The sequence below is a fragment of the Zootermopsis nevadensis genome, unplaced genomic scaffold (assembly GCF_977971745.1).
Source record: "Zootermopsis nevadensis isolate Lab colony 2312 unplaced genomic scaffold, Znev_1.0 Znev_ptg000002l, whole genome shotgun sequence".
Classification (NCBI taxonomy): domain Eukaryota; kingdom Metazoa; phylum Arthropoda; class Insecta; order Blattodea; family Termopsidae; genus Zootermopsis; species Zootermopsis nevadensis.
In genome coordinates, this window is record NW_028259134.1 from 491,041 (window position 1) to 510,878 (window position 19,838).

At 35.2% G+C, this 19,838-nt stretch overlaps 1 protein-coding gene across 5 annotated transcripts in view; it reads right to left on the bottom strand.

Annotated features, from left to right (window-relative positions):
- Positions 1-19,838, bottom strand: part of RyR (Ryanodine receptor) — a 127,474-nt gene that overhangs the window by 87,477 nt on the left and 20,159 nt on the right. For 3 of the 5 annotated variants that reach the window (XM_087357335.1, XM_087357330.1, XM_087357325.1), the window contains 17 exons: positions 19,075-19,246; positions 18,446-18,615; positions 17,290-17,414; positions 16,659-16,859; positions 15,789-15,958; positions 14,832-15,022; positions 14,301-14,441; positions 13,174-13,271; positions 11,466-11,661; positions 10,082-10,292; positions 8,915-9,123; positions 7,973-8,213; positions 6,611-6,684; positions 5,783-5,862; positions 5,329-5,416; positions 4,384-4,504; positions 808-907 (listed from right to left, as the gene is read on the bottom strand). In XM_087357335.1, the coding sequence (XP_087213461.1) occupies positions 808-907; positions 4,384-4,504; positions 5,329-5,416; positions 5,783-5,862; positions 6,611-6,684; positions 7,973-8,213; positions 8,915-9,123; positions 10,082-10,292; positions 11,466-11,661; positions 13,174-13,271; positions 14,301-14,441; positions 14,832-15,022; positions 15,789-15,958; positions 16,659-16,859; positions 17,290-17,414; positions 18,446-18,615; positions 19,075-19,246 (2,588 nt within the window). Of the gene's footprint in view, positions 1-807; positions 908-2,951; positions 3,052-4,383; positions 4,505-5,328; positions 5,417-5,782; positions 5,863-6,610; positions 6,685-7,972; positions 8,214-8,914; positions 9,124-10,081; positions 10,293-11,465; positions 11,662-13,173; positions 13,272-14,300; positions 14,442-14,831; positions 15,023-15,788; positions 15,959-16,658; positions 16,860-17,289; positions 17,415-18,445; positions 18,616-19,074; positions 19,247-19,838 lie in introns of all 5 variants that reach the window. The other 2 variants (XM_087357331.1, XM_087357316.1) reach the window with 1 other exon arrangement.

Below are 19,838 nucleotides of genomic sequence, written 5' to 3' on the forward strand. Positions count from 1 at the left end.
ATTGTAGCTCCCCAATTTCCTCACGATGCTGGGTTGGCACCGGTCCGGTCCCATACACCGGTCAAAAATCTCATGAGAAATTTCTTTCCCGAGACTCGAACCAGCGCGCATTCTGTATCACCAGTCCGAAGCATGATGCCTCGGACTGCGCAGCTACGGCACGGGACAACATCTTCCTTCAGCAGTATAAAATTTACATAAGGCAGGCTGGAGATCATGTAAGAGTCTGCTTGTATGTTTCTCTGCATGGAAGAAACCTGGTTATGCTATCCACAAAACATGTGACGCATTTGTAAATACAAAGTAAAATTCAACTTTGGATTGGAGACATGTCTCACTGTTGCCTTTATTAAATGCTGTTAAAGGACTTGCTTTAACTGTTTTCAGCATTTTATTCCCAATCTACACTTGCACTTTGATGCTGACCATGGCATGTTATTCTCATGTGCAGCATGACCTTCGCAACTGTGTTGACAACTTTCAATAAATATTTCTGACATTTCAATCGATCTCAATCCAACACCTCTATCCAGTTGACCGTACATCCATTGGTGGGCTGCACCAGAAGCAAGTGTGACCTAGCAGGCAAATGGCTATCACTACTGCATTCATCAGCCCACAATTTACAAACTGCATCCACTTTCATGAGCAAATGCATGGTCAACCAAAGATAGCGTTCCTGTGAGTGCAAATTATAAGTTTTCAGATATTAAAACCCTAATAAACTCAAATAATTTGTACTCAAATGAACTGAATTACTACTTGATGACGGCACACGTGGCAAATTACTTTATTTTCCTGACTTACTTATCGTACGATCAATTAAGTCGAGGAATACTCCGACCACATCTCCCACTAGCCATTGTTTGCCAAATGACTCAGCTGCCCCACAACAAATCTTTTCTTCCTTTAAATCAAAGAGAATATCAAATCACGTCTAAACTAACATTTTCTAATTATCATACTGAAATTTGCCTTTATGTGCAGTAAAGGAAGCCATTCTTATAAGTTGCTATTGTATTCACTAATGGCCACAGACAACTTTATAGTGACCTGAACAATTAACACAGCATTACTCTTACACCGCAATGCTCCGACATTCAGAATGCACAGTAGTGTAATCAGGACCAGCCTTAAGAAAACCTGCATCCTCAGTTAACAAACCTTGTACTCCAACTGCACTCCACCCCCCCAAACCCCATGACCATTTGTAATTTGTGTGTAAAATGATCAATCATTGAAGGCATTGCATGATACTGATGATAATGTTTCATGTAATTTTTCTAAGTTTTGGGGCCTTTTAAGTTTTTTATGTGATCTGGCACTTAAGGGATGACAGAACTGATAATAGTGAACAAGAATTGGAAATGTATGAATCATACTAAAGAACCAACCTGGCATTCAATTACAATATGTCAATATTCTGTTTGATATACTCATTTTAGAAAGTTAAACAATGAGAAAACTGTAAGAAATATCAATTTTAAAATGTTTTCATTTCATTCAATTTTGCTTTTATGTAAATGAAAAAAGTTGTTACATGTTCTGGGTTAAACTTATAATCCTTTTCGCATACCTTCTCAGTAAGAAAGGAATTTCATAATAAAAATAAATACTTTTGCCTGTTTGAAATATTTGCTGAATGTTACAGCCAAGTGGATAACAATCCTGATTTGTATTTTGGAGGTTCCAGGTTTAAATCTCAGCCCGGTGACCAAACAATCATGAGCGAGGTCCTTCCAGGAATTGCGAGGATAGTAACTTAAATTAGACCAGGATCACTTCCATATCATTTCCAATTCATTATTCATTAATCATCCAATCACTCAATGCTACGTAGTCAGAGCCAATGACAGCATGTTTAAATAAATCATTTGCAGAATATCAGCAATCATCTGCCATGTTTCAAAATCAATCTTTTGTATGTTTCTAGACTTAAATGTTAAATAACTGTGTTTAAATGTTTGCTATTTTATTTATAATTGTTCTTAATCATTCAACTACTTAATATTTAACTGCGGTGATATTAAAATAAAATATCCCTTTAGAAAGGCCACAACAAACAGATTTGATTACAACAAATTCACAAGGATATGGAGGGATAAACGTCTTAAAATATGCATCCATATAGGCAAACAAATTCTATAACAAATGGCGGAAGAATGTCACTGGAGTAAAGAAAATTAATCACATATGCAGGTAATCCTTGAGGTGCATAGTTGATTACATGTAATGGGGCTACTCAAAACTGCTATGGGTGGTGGGCTGCACGAGCTTCTCTTACAGGGACTTCACGACTGTTTACATTGTTTCACAATAAGATAACTGTTGTGGTGTTAAACACATCACTCAAACAGTGGATATATACACATAAATTAGGTCATGCACTCGTGTGCCTGAACTGAATGCCACTGACCTACACTTTAAAACTGAATAACCACAAAATAAAATCATTAAGAAAGATGTTTAAGAATGAGGTTCATAATTTTGTGACATTACTTGTGAAACTCTACAGTTTCTCAGAAATCATCATTTTTTGTCTGCAATCTAAGATTTATTTCTAAATAAATCAAAGATAGACAAATGTCAAAATAAATTAACTACACACAAGTTGAAAGGCTCATTTACTTAGGTTCAAGGTGGCAGCAATGCATACTAAAATAGAAATTATAATATAAACTAAAACATAAAACAAGGCATATTCAAAACTCAGGCACCGTTTAGCTCAATTACGCAGATACTTACGTTTGTTATTATAACAAAAAATTCACATTGCAAGCATACATATTTATATCCATACGGATCACCTCTGATATACCTTGAATTATCCATGAAAGTCACATTCTATTTGAAATGCAGTTACCTAGTTAATAATGTTAAATGATTCATATGGGCTGCGTGCAACCCACACACCACATCAGGTCCCTAACACAAGACATTTATTTACTTACTGATAGTTCTATCAAACAAGTCTAGGAAACAGCCCACTACATCTCCTACTTGATATTGCCTGCCAAATGGATCACTAGCACCAAAGTGTATCTTGATGGCCTACGTAATCACCAAGTGACGCCAAGAAACAAAAAAAACAAAAAAAACATAGACACTGCATGTGAAAAATTGTCACCACAGTTTAAGTGATGTCAAATTAAAGTTTCACTGTCATTCAATACTTTCATTATACATCGTAACATTGGAATATAATATTGATTTTTCAGCGCAGATTTATAAATCTGAATATGAATAACTGATCCTCTGTGCTTGAACACTTGCAAAATTTTGTATATAGTCATTTTGTTGCTCAGTGAATGAAACATTTTGGTACTTTATAGAACACGTGAATTGAAAAGTATAATAGTGAAGATGATTGTCTACTAAGATATTGCACACTGTAGTGTGGAAGAAATTCACCATTTTGGAGGTACTTATTGCCTCCATCACCAGGTAATGCAATGGATGGTGATGATAATAGTTGCAGTCAGTACCTTTGAAACATCAGTCAAGTTCTGCACGTTATAACATCCCAGAAGACAGTCATCTTCATAAAATCCACTGCCATGCAAACTTAATCTGATCACATTTAACAGCTTTAATGAATGCATAACTCTTTATCCTCATGGTACTTAAGTACAGACATACAATTTCAGCCTTTTTATCAATAAGTGCAATTTAAAGGCATCTTTTTAAGAAGCCTATCACAGACAATATTTAGAATGGTGAAGATAATTTTACCAATTAAATGTTAAGTAATTGATATCACCATATTTTTATATGAATAAAAGAACGAGTATCCTAAAAATTGATTTACATAGACATATGATAAGGACACTAATAATTCCAACTGTTTATCCAAAAGAATAGTCAAACTAATTAGAACAACAGTATTATGCCAGAATTTACTGCGCAAAGTGCACCTTTGTGTTGCCGCTAAGAATACATATTTTATTTTTGCAAGACATCTGTCTGCTGGATAATTATGTGCAATGCATCATAAACTGAGCACATATAAGCTACATGGCAGAGTGATAGCAGAAAGTTGGACAATGCTTTTGACATTGTACACTTAACAGGTACAATTGTTATATTACTGATATTTTTTAGATCAGTGACTTTTATGCAATATTGTATGTGACACGTTATTTTTCTATTACACTGAATGCAGCTTCACCAAAATGAGTCCAGATTTATAGATCAGATGTCACTGATTACTGTGGTATCAGTAACAGATCTAGCAACACAATGATTATTGATAGTGTAGTTCTTCTGGGTTGTCACATTATGTCGGATCTTAGATAAATACCAATGTTTCACAGCTGTGAGAATCTTGGGTCTCAAAATAATTATTAATGTAACTTCAGAAAAATTGGACAACGAGGTACTTACATTATAGCCATCAAATGCCCAAGTGTATTCATCACTGCCAAGCTGACATCCAGGGCTGCAATCAGCATGTGCCCAACCAACGCGCATTGGGCCTGCAGTCATAATCTCAAATTCAAAGTACCTGCCGGATTAACGACCACACAAAAGTAATGGATTATGGTATTTAATTCTGATTCTGAAAAACAATGTACCTCAAATGTCTCTGATATAGAATGCAAGCAACCTCAGAACAAAGTGGCGATACTGTTGTGACACAAAGCATGACACAACATAAAAGGGGAAACAGGGGTAGAGTAATTCAGATTATGACGAGCCATTTGAGGCCACCACCCTACACAAAATTTGGCCATGAATTTATAGTAGAACATCCCAAAAAAGCAAGAACTATTTGGAATAAAACTATAACAGCTGTGCAGTAGATATTAGATTTTGTAATAATTTATAAAATCAGGATAAACACGTATGATAACAGAGCACAGTGTGCCCACTGATAGAACTAGCATATGCATAATTTGTATTGGATATTTTATTGCCAAATCATATAAAAATGTACTGAATACACGAATGTGAATGAAACATACTGTAATTTTACAGGACAAAACTACATGTAAAAATTGTGTAGAAAGGGTAATAATATTTAGTACCAATTCTTATAAATCAAAAAATTTTCTATGGGGAACAAGAAATGTCATTTAAAAGTTACCACTTTTTTTTTATTCCATCAAAAGCAGCAGTTTTTTGCAACTAAACAATATTATCAAAAAAGAAAACTTCTGTGTGTTGATAACCTTTTTAGAATCATCTACTTTTACTGTCATCATGAATATATTGTATAAAATTAACATGAGTCAAAATTGTCTATACATGTTATTTTGATATCCTCAAAAATATAACATGTTATATTTTGATTCATTCATGCTTTTCAGTTGCTATACAGTAACTTACCACTTTCCTGTACTGACTGCATAATTCTTCTCTACTCTGTATGTTCTGAATGCCATATGCTTACTTCTTGCTGCTTCAGCAAGTAAGGCTGAAACAGAATGATGCTGTTACATTTTCTGTTCTCCTAACTCGCAAATTAAACTCTTCTAAACCTCCTTCCTCTGCCTATATTCCTAATTCGAAACATCACACACTCCATGGTGCAGGATAATCTTTGAACATTTGACTGTTACAAGGCATAATTAGAACATTTTAATGTCAGGGCTTTAAGGCGTTAAATTCAGTGTCACTTAGCCGTTGTTCCAAAGCTATATGAAAAAAATCCTTGCATAATTAAGAACAGAGAAGAAACCAAATATAAAGTCTGTTGAACAGTGCACATGATGGAAATCAACACAGAATTAAAATTTTTGTTTCCAACGCACCTCTGAACGACCAATTCCTTAAAACATACCTTCATGTTGCTCTCCAGTTGGAGGATCAAGGTTGTATCCGTAGACCAGCAATGTTCGAACAGTCTCACTTGCTGTGTCCCTGATAATACAAAATAGTGAAGTTATGTACACCCACAACTTTCGGGAAATTTTCTGAGCTTCATAGCTTACCTTCTAACACGTTCACTGGTGGGAATATAAATATCAGTTCAATCTTTTGCCGCCATATCGAAACTTCTACCAACCAAATTCAGACACACTGTAACCTCATATTATGACAACATAGACAGAAATTTAGAAAGTATTATGCAAGGCAAATGTTTCCAAAGGACAAACAGAGAGAATAAGAAAACCCAATAATAAATGTAAAAACCGTGGTCAAGAATGCCAATAGATTTGAAAGTTTCCAAACATCCTTTTGCTAAAAATTATTGTTTCAATGCTTTCCTAAAACAATGTAATTTTAAGATAAAATCTGAAATCTTTAGGTGGTTTAGGTTACAGCCATGTGACATGCACAATTTGAAATTTCTCAAATTAGATGGCGTGTCTATGCACACCATCAAAAATGCATTTTTATAACTCAGGGAGCAAAGCAAAATATCACGGTACTGAGAGAAAATTATTATTTGTTGTCTTTCACAGATTATGGTAATTCACAGACATTCAACTATAGTTGAATGCTGCAGCATTAAGGTTAAGTGGCTAAGATTACAATCAAAATTCAATGGTGGTTACTTTCTGGCCTCTTCATATGAGATGTAAGGCTTAGTATTAGAATACAATGGGCTACAGCCATACTACATACACAGAAAACACAAATGCCACAGCTACAATTTAATACATACCGGTTTGCTTTCTTGATAGCATCATCCACTTTACTGTAAGGAACCAAATGTGGACTCCTCTTCATATCAGAATCCTGAAAGGTATTACATTTTTTTAAAAAATTTATGGTCACATAAGCAAAAAACTAGCTGCCATTTACACTGTATCAGTCATGTAATGTAGGCAGAATGATTATACTTTATTTATTGGTATAATTTTCACATTTATATATTTTAATGAACAAAGCAGGTAAACTTTGTCTTATTTAAACTGTACAAAGAAAATACTTTGGATCACACTGTATGCTAAATATTGATCTACACTGAAATTACAAGTCAATTTTAAAGGGTACTGATGATGGTGTTTTACAATCGAGAACAATGAATTCTCGGACTATGCCCATCATGTTTTTTTTTAAAAAAAAACTGCTACCTTTCAGAAGCTGAATCTTCTGCCCTCAGGTTAAAAGGTGGGGAGGGACACTTACTCAGTTGGGTCCAATAGAAACAGTTGTTGAGGTTAGCTCTTTCAATGAGACCCAACTGAGTAGGTGTTCTTTTTAAAAACACAGGTGATGGACATAGTCCAAGAATTTAGTGACCCCGACTGAAATTACACTTATAAAAATTCAATACCTTCAAACTAAAATTACTCTTTATGTCTCAGTCCAGTCAGTCTTGTAAATAAGAAGGAGCAATTTAAGGTAACATTAAAAGGATACTTAATTACACACTCCTTTTACTCTGTCGATGAATTTCTAATGTTTACAAGTAAGTCATAATTTATCTATTCTATTATATATAATGGGTGGATTTATTTGTAACTTATCATTTCTTTAGGTGAACCCTTTGTTTGTATTGTAATTTATATAATAGTATGAATTGTACTTTATAATATGTATTGTATTATTATTATGACCTTTTCCACATCCTATTGTCATCTGACTCTTATGGATCCATGGAATGTAATAAAATATGTACGTACGTCAGTGCAGCATCTTACATAAATGTGTCGCTCTGAATGCAAAATTAGATTTAATGAGAGAATCATGTTTTCAGAAAACACAACAAAATAAAAATTCATAAACCCACTGCAATAAGTAGGCAAACTTAACCTCTGAAGTCCAAATGGGACATGTGGCCCAGTAGGAATATCCAAATGGGAAAATGGGGCACTGCTGCCCCATTACATCATGACATTATTAAAAGCTTTATATACATATAAAATAAGATACTCTTTTGTCTGAAATGCTTTTATGAGCTTCTAAGACTGTCAGAGATTTATTTGTAATTGAATAATCAACTTTGAGGCATGGGTTTCTTTCAGTGACATCGCAAAAAACATTAAATAGCTGTATTTTAAAGGTTAAGATGCATAATTACCTCATTCAAGCCATACGTCCACCCCTGCAGAATTCGTTCCTTTGCCCACAGATTATGGGTATTTTCTGCCAGTTGATCCACCAATTCCTCCATCTTAGGAGTGAGAGCTATAGCACTAAGATCCAATGGAGCTGGCTTGTAGCCATTTGACTGTAGAAATGGTTCATTTGGAAGACGAACAGACTTGATGCGAGATGGAGGCTTATCCATTGTTATGTAGTAGCCCAAAGCCATTACAGTTCTAAAATAATAATAGCGTTTACACATTCATATGTATTTGTTGCAAATACACTTCAACTTTCATTAAGTACATTGTCATAAATTATCATATTTATGTTCACATATGTCAGGGTGATCACTCTGATGATGGAGGTAGCAAGGACTTCTGAAACATCGGTAATCTTCTACCAGACTACACAATGCTACAATCCAGAAGACAGGCATCTTCAAGGTTCTATCTATGGATAAGAAACATGCAACATTTTGACCTGGCCATTCCCTCTTCTGGTTCAGAAAAGAAATATTTCTTGTTCCCCACTCCTAATGTTCTGGAACCTCCTCCACCTCTCCATCGATCAAACAAGTCTGACTGCCCAAAAAGTAATTTTCTCTCTGGCCTAATCCTGCACTTACCTCAGTATAACACAATGACTTCCTTATATTTTAACCCTAAAGATGGAGGCAGCAGCATGTTCTCCTGGTATATGACCACAAAACTCAATAATCTCATGAATGTTTTGTTATGCACATATTCCAGTATCCCTTATTAGGTTACTGAATGTATTCATTATGAGAGCAAATCATAATAAACAGGATTGACTTATTTTACAAACTTGCATAGTTTTAAATTACAGGCCTGAATGGAAAATTTAACTCCTAAATTTTAAACTAGCTAAATTGTACTGTATAATGTAAAATCAATATAAGTTTTTGATAACTTACTTCAGTGTTTGTACAGCAAGTTGGGAGTCATAACGTTTCTCAGCTGGTGGCAACCTCTCAAACTGAATGAGACACGGATGGATCTTTCTCACATCATCTCGTCTTTCACCATATTGCCAGCCAGCTTCAATTTTGTTCATAGCCCACATTTCATGAATGTTTTCTGCTAGATGGTCTCTTATACTCTCCACGTAAGTTGGAAGTGTTACCTACAACAGAAAGGAAATTGATTTACAAAAAGATGCATAAAATTTTATCTAATAAAATTTAATCGCTATAACAAATCGCCACACAAATTGCCATCACATGTAGCTGTATAAACACTTCAAGCTTTCTGCACAGTACAAAGAGCTTTATTTTATTTGACGGATGAATAGAGGAAGTAGTTTCTTGTGTATACTGCAACACAGAGTTCAATTACAATCTGTTCTAGCCTGCGTCCACACCTTAGCTATATAATGTAATATTTTAGAATACTAAATTTATCTACAGAATAAAAATTCCCAGCACAGTGTGTGTTCTCATATATGACAGAAAAGCAGGACATAACGGATGATGCTATGTCCCGCAGAAGAATCTACTTTTATGGGTATTTAAATATTCTTCTAGAATGCAGCCTATTGTAACATTTTTAAATGTTCCTGTAATTTTTGCACTATTATTTTTAAAGCATCAAAACGTTTCTCTGTACAAAGAAAATAAAGCTTCCCTCACAGCATTTGCAAACCAGACAAAATATATCCTTTTCTTTTTATTAGAAGTGGCCACGCGGTCTGAGGCATGGACCTCGTGCGCCTGGCCGCTGCAACCATGAGTTCAAGTCCCACTCAAGGCATGGATGTTTGTCTGCGTCTTAGAAATATAATTATGATGACAATGGCCAATAGAATATTTTACTACTTTTAACTGCAATCTTACATAATAATAATTATTACATACAAGACATGTGAAGTAACAGATTGAGAAATGTACTAACACAAACAACAACAACAACCTCTTCTAATACACAAATAATTAAGCACTGTTGATAGCTCAATGTACCAAAATGTGTATATTGTAAATCAGACATGTTAAAGTACTAATAGTTCAAAATAAAATACACCTGAAATCAGAAAATGTACCACAGAAATATTCGAATATCTAGTAATTAACTAGCAGTTCACTTACAGCTGTAGTGTCAACGGGTGTTGGTACAAAGGCAGTATCATCTTCCACAGGCCAAGGTCCAGAAATAACAACCTTATTAAGGTTTCCAAAGTAAAAGCATGGATCAATTGACAACACTTGCTGGGGCAGTAAACTTTCAACCAGTGGCGAGAATTCCTCAGGAGGAAAGTACTTCAAGCGGCCGTGGTCACCACCGAGAAGAAATCGGCAGCTAAAAATTGAGAACAAATGGTGCAACTACCAAGATCTGTTCTTGAAGACAAATATCTATAACAATGGGTAATGAAGATACGCTGGAAAAATGAATGCTGTTCTGTATAATTGTTACATGAAAATTATGAATCCATCTTACAAATGGAGGGAAAATGATATAATTCCTATATTTATTGTGTGGTATGCCCTAAAAACACAACAATACTTACAATACAGTATGTACATTTTCCTATTTTCTGGCATATGGGACTTGGGGCGTGTTAATCTTTGTTCTTTACATAATGGATTACTTTTATTTTAAGAATAAACCCAATTTAAAAGATGAATTTACAGTTCTGATAGAGTCTATTACATTAATAGTAATAAACGTATGTATCTCTTTCTGTAAAACACAAATGTAAAATTTAGTATGTAACAGAAACACAGCTTAAAATTCCATTGAAGTTAAATTAGACATTAAAAATATGGAAAGGTAAATTGCATGGAAAATACACAGTAACATAAAAACTACAATGATTAATATGTAAATAATTTCTATAAACATGTTTATAAATACTGCAGAAATAGTCTCTGAATACTGTACAGCACAGACATGGTATTAAATAGACAAGTCACAAATGAAAGATCATTAAGACTAATGTGAAGATATGGGCAAATACTTTTCTCTGTATGAAGAGCAGAAAGATTTCCCATTACAGAAATGAGAATACAGTAAAATCCCAAATATCCACGTGCAGATTATCTATGCATTACTCTGCACTTTTTCCGTAAATGAAGACACACATCAACTCGGCTCTCAACCTTCTCCTGGACTGCACTACAAAAACATTGCACTTCTAAAAGAACTGGGGTAGCTTAGTCAGTGTAGTGACTGACTACGAGCTGAATGAACAGGGTTCAATTTCCAGCAGGGGAAAAAGATATTTTCTCTTAGTCTCCATTTCCAGACAGACTCTGGTACCTGCGGCCCTTTCCCTAGGGGTAAAGTCACCAGAGCGCGAAGCTGACTGCTCCCCTCCATCTGGTGCTGAAGGCAAGAAAAGAGTGGAGCTACGTAACTCCACTACCACATGTTTTCATGGTTTGGTGCTACGTAAGTACCAAGGAAACTGCGAATGTTTGAAATACACCAGTGACAGAGTAATGTCCAACACTTTGAGATTAAATATACCTAAGTTTGGAAGAGCAGCTAATTACTGGAAAGAACATGCCATCCAAGTTAAAATTCCTGAATGACCCTTTCACAATGCGTCCATTGAATGTGAATGTTATGACTGGAACTGTCAAATCCAGTGCACAGCCAATCACATCGCCTTTCCTGATGTAAGGTTCCGTTGCTTCTGGTATCACAACCGTATTTCGGCCACCTGTACAGAACACATATTTGTTAGAATTGTTGGTATACAATTATGAATATTTTATAGTGACAATAATAAATGGTCTTTGTGTGTAAGAGAGTAAAGGTGCGTATGCAAGCCCAGAAAACGTTCATTGCACATTCTGGCCATACGCCAGACAGCTGTTAACATAAGTTTAAAATATGATGTAAAAATTAACTGTCAACCAGTACCGTACATTTCAGGTTTATAGAAGGATATAGTTCAGTTGCAAGAATTTGAAATTTGATTACAGAAAGGAAATTGAAATCTTGGGGGGGGGGGGACACACATGCACGCGCGCGCGCGCACACACAACATTCATTTTGAGTGTTTCTAAATTTCAAAATAACATGTGCACATTCTTTTATGTGAGATGGTTAATACAGCATCCTAGTCTTATCATGAGTTCAAGTCCATAATGTTATGGCAAGTTCTCCATATATTGGAGCATGAGAAGCTGATTATTTACCATCAATTTATCGCGTATATTTCAGATTAGAGTCCTGAAGAGCTGCTTCTATGCAGCTATGTAGGCCATAGTGCTGTCCTACATAACATACCTATACATTTTATTTTGTTTTCAGTCAATTGATAAAAAAAATGGTGTCAGTATTAATGTAACATAACAGTCAGAATAACTGCTTCATTAAAATAAAATGCAAGTTCTAGGTCATGAAGACGATTCCTGAAACAACCTGCAGTATCAAATTTTTGCTTCGTAGTCTGGAAGCAGAATGTGTGTAGTTGTTGTTCTGTGGGGTCCAAAGTTTAACAGATCTGTTGCCACACGGAGCGTACTTCTTGACATTTCACATTTAAAAGCCAAGAGATAAGACATTTCCAGGCTTGCTCATAATTCAGCACAATATTATCAAGAGTTTCTTTGGTTGTCACATGTCTTTTTCAGGTTTTTGTTTTGTCCAACACTGATTCTATTACATGAAACTTTGCCATTATCCTGCAAATTATAGGTGTGGAAGGCACTGTACCTTCAAAGAAATTTCTATGAAACCTTCTTTAACATTCTGGCTTATGCTTTAAAAAAATGTACTCTATATGAATACCCTTTGTTCAACATTGTATTTCATCACACTACATTCTTATCATATGCACAGACGAATCCATATTTCAAAGAACGGTAGTACATCGTTCTGAATTTGTGGTAATTTTTCTGGGAAGAAACAGATAGCCTGTCAACCTCATACTTCAAAGCTCTTGGTCTCATGATAAACTGAAGTCCCTGAATAAGTCTACCTCCTCTCAGGATTCTCTGAACAAAGAAAATGTTTCAATGCTGTTTTCAATTTCCCTTTTTACCAGTCTCACACTCTTAACTACATGCGAGAAATCCTTTCAAGAGCTTACATTTTGGCCTTTTCATATTAATTTTTATTAAAACCGAGCCATTAATCCATCTCACCTACATGCACATTACTTTACGTATGTGGACCTCATATAACATGATGTATGAAATCTGGAATATGATTTATGTGTTCTTACCCATCCAAAGGCTTCCTCCATCAAATCCATAGGAATACAAGTCATCACCAGTACCATTGCCACCCCATTTCTCACCGCCACCTGGGTAAGGTATATACCTGTATATAAAAAAAAATCCACAGTCGTAATTAAATATTTAAAGAACCAAAATGCATCTGAGACCTTCAAATGGTTGTAGAAATAATGGAATTTAGTTTCATTTATTTATTAACCACATTAACATGTACAAAATGCATAACCGCTGTCACATAATAAGTTCAAATACAAAGCAAGTGTAGTGAAAACAAGTAAATAATAACTTTATATTTATATTTCTACATATCATTTGAACTTATAACATATTATCAGCAAAAATAATGAGCCTCATTAGAGGAAATGTGACTTCTAACAGACCTGGTACTGCTCCAAGTGTTCTGAACAGAGTTATAATATAATGAACAATAAATGTAACGTAATGTGGTCCGCAACCCAAATGTCAAGTCCGAAACTGCAAGAAACTCTTATCACCCAGGGAGCAGCTTGCTAGAGACGAAGGCGATGCTGCGCGCGTCTACGTATCTACGATGGTTTTTCATCAATACCATATGCGGACATATTCTCTACTGTCTGTAAGAACCATCCACCACGAACACCCTCACGTTGGAATTTGGGAACTACTACCTCACAATAACATCGGACCAATTCATCAGTCTGCTTTCATACGGAGTTTCTGACCATTTCTTTTTCTTTTTCCACAACATCATTATTCTCCAGATCTAGTCCCTGCAAGTTACTGTTTTCAAGAATGAAACCCTCTTGAAGACATGTAAGTTCTATCAAGCACAGGAGGTGAGACAGCTACAACGCTGGCACATCAGGTCACAGGAATTCTTCCAGCAGTGACACGGTCACTCACAAAAATTTATGGCAATGAAAGGACACTACTATTTTGAATGTGTGACCACATGGGAAACAGTATATGAATTTTCTGACCATCTCCCACACACATATAAATACGCAAAAGGAAACGTACATTAAAGCACAAACATCACACAGATGAACGTCAATTCATGGACTAATACACGATATCTATATTTTCAATGTGTATTAAGAATACACGGAAGACGTACAGTAATTTTCTCTCTTACCCGGCAGTGTTTGCCCAGCCAATCCTAAGGTGTGGCATCATATGGGTTGTCTGTTCAACATGGTCCACTGTTACTTCAAAATACCACTTCTGGTACATTGCAGATCCTTTCACTCTTCCCACAAAGATGTTTGGTCTCACGCTGGAGGTACAAAAGTTTTCAATTATGTATCATAACCTTAACATAAAATTATCAATTATTAAACATTTTATGTGGAATTATAAGTCTAACTTTTTGATCCTTGGGATGTATAGAAGAATATCTCTGCGTGTCCTTGTGCATGTGTCTCTGTGTTTTTTCTGTGTGTACACACATTTGCATGCAAAATATTTCTTCATATTACATAACCTCTACACTGCCTTGTTGAAAAACCCCTCATATTTCTGGTCGGAGGAAATGGTGAAAAACCAACACAAAATCAAAGCACTGGCCTTCCAGGTTGGGCTTTGATAAGAGGCTGCTGATATAACATTTAGTGACTAAATTAAACAATTAGAACACATTTATATAATCAAAGAAATTGTGACTGACCTTGCAACATGGTCCACCAGTTGTGTCTGCAATAGCAGATTCTTGCCAGGAAGCAGGAAGTCGCAGATATTGTTCTGCGAACTTCTGACTGCAACACCATTACCAACACATAGTGAACACAATACATCGAGAACCTTGGGGTCTCGGCCATGCTTCTCCAGCAGAGAAATGATGACTTTAATGTGCTCATCCTGAAATAAATGCAATATACTTTCAAATAGTACGTGCAATAATATAAAAACAGATCTATTCTGTGTCATTGTGGTGAGAAATATACATAACTACAATTACAGTGAAAAATTCTGATATTGAATTTCACGCTTCAAAAACAGGAAGTTTGAGAAAAAATGGAAAAAGCAAAATTGGTCCAGACAAAGATATAACTGACACTGCTGTTTTACCCATAGGACAGTTCAACATTAATTTGCAGAGAAAAGTGACAAGATATAAAAATGTTTACATCCATCAAGCTCTACCAAGAAAATAACATAATTGTCAAATTTGCAAAGTTAAGCCACAATGTGCTTCAAAAGTACATTTAAAAAATCAATTAAAATTTGTTAATGGCTTAATAAATAGGTGATTTAAGTTTTACATCCTGTAATTCTTAAACAGAAAAGTATGAAGGAAAGAGCATAAATTTTTATTTTCACCAGAACAGAGATGAATATATGGCAAATCCAGAAACTTAAAAATACCATAACACTTACAGAAATGGCAGGACAGTATGAAAATCCCCTTAAACCTACATAAGTTACTATTATCTGACTTGTACAGGGATCCATACTTGACGCACACTTCTCCTTTCACTGACAAGTTTTTGCATATGATGCTAATGTTGTACAGAGTATAACACTTCAATAAATGCTATTTACATTAACTACTTCCGTACGACAAGGACTTACTGCATTAGCCTACTGACTATCTGTGCATTCTCAGTTCACAAGCAAAGCTTACCCTCATCATGTTCAGAGCTTCAGGGGAATCAATCAGCACACAGTGCAGTACATCCAGCATCCCGGTGCCTTCCCCAGAAGCCTGTGAGCCCAATCTACTGAATAACCAGTTCAATCTGTTTGTGTTGGCAAACTGGGTACAATTAGTGTGATTCCCCTTGATGATCGCAGCTGCACAAAGCAATAACAAATGTCAGTGTGTTAGCTTATCACTTTGCGCACATAATGCATACCGAATCGGAGTAAACGTGTGCACCAACATTTTATTTGTAAGACACGTAATGCAGTTTGTAGTTCTATATTGGTTTTGCACTCTTAATATACTTATTCTTGTAGTTACGGGCACTGATATTCTGTGCGGTGAAAAATATTACATTACATTGTATTGTGATTTGTATCTCACTCTTTAAAACACTCATTTTTTGAACAGTCTTATTATCTAAATCTTATTTAAATTATGAGAAACCAATCACAAAATGGCCTTACCAAATCATCAAGATGCCAAATGTGGCATCTGATACTCAAAGACAAAGCAAGTCAGTCAGCGCTGTAAAAGCACCCTAAAATCTGTTGCCAGATAAATGGAGCACAAAAATGATGCAATAGTGAGTTCAAATGAAAATACATGAATATGCTGTGTAAGCAGCTGTTCAGTCATCAAACTACTGGAATACATATTTGCATTATTAATGCTAATACAAAATCAGACCTCCCGCATCTGAGAACACTTCTACAAATACATAAACAGAATAAGAATAACAGTTATTACATAATAAAAATTCAATAAATTAAGAATACAATGTGCATGTGTTCAGATAATATTATGAACTTTTATAATAATAATGTAAATATAATATTCATGATGACTCACCGAGCAACTGATACAAGTAGCCGGATATAACATCCCAGTTTTGGCCTGCTTCATCACCTGCCAGAGACACTAGGAAACCTTGAGAGGTTATGACGTTAATTTTGTCTATGGCTTCTAGAATTAGATTGAGTATTCCTTCCTCCTGGAACAGATCCTGCCGATTCCTTAGGGCACGGAGACGATTCTGTTTCTCTTCATGTTCTGGAATTTTGAATGTAAAAACATATATAAAATTCAAAGTATGAATTATGCAATTATACTTTAGTCCGCTTCTTAAATTTAAAGCTCCTCATAGTGCAATATGTTAACAATAATCTATATTAATAATCATTAAATATTAATAGTGCTTTTAGATTCTTTATTATTAAATAATTCCAATCTCCTCTTCTTCAAAATTGTATAGAAATGTGCTGTGTTTCTGTATCCACTGGATATGAACAAAGCACGAAAATAAATTACTAATATAAAATAACCAAGCCTTAATTCGCCAACCACCAACTCTCAGAAGTATTTATGTAGAAAAACAATGCAACAAAATTCCCACTGATTTTATATGAAATTATGTACTTTCATGTTCTTGTATCTGTAAAATACAAAGTGGATAGAACTATTAATAATAAACTTTAATTACCCATTTCTTCTCCAGGCTGAGCAAAATAGTTAATCAAGTCTTCAAGGCACATCACCATTTCACCTAGATTCACAGACTGGAAGAACAAGGACGCACGTCTGTTAACCTGCAGAGTTTCCAGGCCCCTGGAACAAAAGCACAACGGCTACAATAGGAAGCCGCAGACTGGAAATACACACACCAATTTTTTTGTTTTGAAAATTCCTCAGGTAAGAAGAAATCTAAGACATCAATGTCTTAGATGTAAATTAAATTTAAAAACACTGAAAATGGCATGCGTCAGTCTGTCTGCCTGCCTGTCTATGCACGTATTTACATTTGAATATCACATGCACGTGTGTGCATGTCTCTCTCTCTCTGTGAACGCGCAAGCGTGCGTATGTATTGCCGAGTATTTTCCAGACCCACACAGGGCAGAGAAAAAGAAGTTGCGGGGAATCAGAATGACATTTGTACTTTTATGAGTCTAAACAGTTCTCAGAAACAAGTGGCCATTACAAACTAATTCTCAAAACAATGCATCTTATGTAAAATAATGTAAAGAAATTAGTGAAGTTCTGTGAATGCAGTAAGAAATATTTTTGAATATCCATGTATTTTGATTATTCATGCATCTTCTCTTCATTAGCCTGGATAATCAGAAGTTTACCACAGCAAATTAATGCTTGTACATTTTTTTATAAATAATTATTGATCGAATAAAGATGACATTAATTCAGACATTTACGTACAGTATAAGTCCAGACTATCCTATAAAAATTAAATACGAAATACAGCCCTTTGGTCTCATTTTAATTAAGTTCTTTATTATTTGTGTGCTGCATCAACATCCAAAAGGCCAATTACAGATACAGCACAATAATAAATATAAGAAAGTAACAACAAAAAGATTATACGATTAAATATAATGTTAAAGCTATCTCAAAGCCACAGGAATACAGAATTTAAATGTTGCATTATCAGATTACTGGCTTGATGATTCAGCAATGATTGTACCACTGCAATGCATGGCCAAATGAATTGTGCATAAGCCATGATGCAAGGACAATAAAGGTTAAGACTCTCCCTCACTCATTCATTAACATGTTCATTTAGATTCCCGTATATTTAAATTGTTTCGCCTTTTCCTTGTTGCAGTATATCAGAAGACACATACGTAATGAAGTTGGTGAAAAGAGAACTGCACTTCCGAATCACACGGGCCGTTCTAGACTCTTCCTCTTGACTACGGCTGAAGTCTAAACCATCATCCATCTTTCCTTCCTCATGGAGTACAGCTTGCTTTTCCTCAACTTTACCGACGCCTTTCTTTTTTGTCTCATATGACTGAAAGAAAGAAAGTGCAGTATTGAAATAAATATTTTATAAAAATTAATTTATCTTAGTGTGAATGCTAGGCTGTGACAGAATCTGCTATAAATATTTTACAATTTATTGTAATTTATTTTATTAAACTTCATATTAGTGCAATGATTCTATGGTGTCCTTAACAAGATTTTTTTTCTTTGAAGAAACATTTTAAATTTTGCTTCTGAACAGTTTCAGTAAGACAGTACTTAGTTTCTCCATAATTGCATGTTACAATGCCGCATTATTATTCATTGTGCAATGACTGTCAGGTAAAACTGCAACTCTCTTTGTCAACACTTATTTAATATAATAATAATATAATATAATAATTTCAAATTCTTATGTTACAAATCTGGTAACTTGAAAAGTAAACACCTTACTTTCAACCATATCTTTTATGACCCAATTTAGTCGACGGACAATACGTATACAGACCTTGTACGAGAGCCACAGCCCTGAATCTGAGTGCTGCACAATGACAGTACTGTCACCATATTTGATGATGGGAGCTCCGATCACTTCTAGATCCTTTTCTTCCAGGACCACTTTTAGGTCATCCTTCTCTTGTCGCAAGCAGAAAGTGGACGTGGCAAGTGTAGCATCATCTCTGCGTGCAAAAATGTAAAATGTTACATGCATTTTTCCAATACAGAGATGAATATACTCTCATCCTGACTTTCATGTAATACAGAAATGAAACTGCTTCAGATTCTGAGGAACAAAATCTAAAACATCATTACCACCTCTGCCAAGTTCTGTTTATATGAGCATATGCACAGAACGACTGTAAAGTCATGCAACCCATTCCTGACACACATTCTATTCTAAAAAAAAATAAATTAAGCTGAAATCAGAAAACAAACAAAAATACATTTTATATTATATGTTGCAAATGTCCACTGTGTTCGGTGATGCACGAACTCAAGCTTTCGCTCAAATTTAATGAACTGCAGTGTAGAGTTCCTGTTACAGAAAAAACAGTTCACCAAACAAGAAATTGTCAATTTCTTCGGCACAGGAGAATCTGGAAATGTAATCATAAACTCATGCTGGCCATGTTAAGTAAGAACGAAATGGTCGAACACTTTTTGCACTTCTGAAGAAATTATCCTTGCACTTCAACTGCTGTAAGACGACTGACGGACTAGTACGAGGAGGTTAAAACATGACGTGCCATGTGTGGGCCTTGTACAGTCACA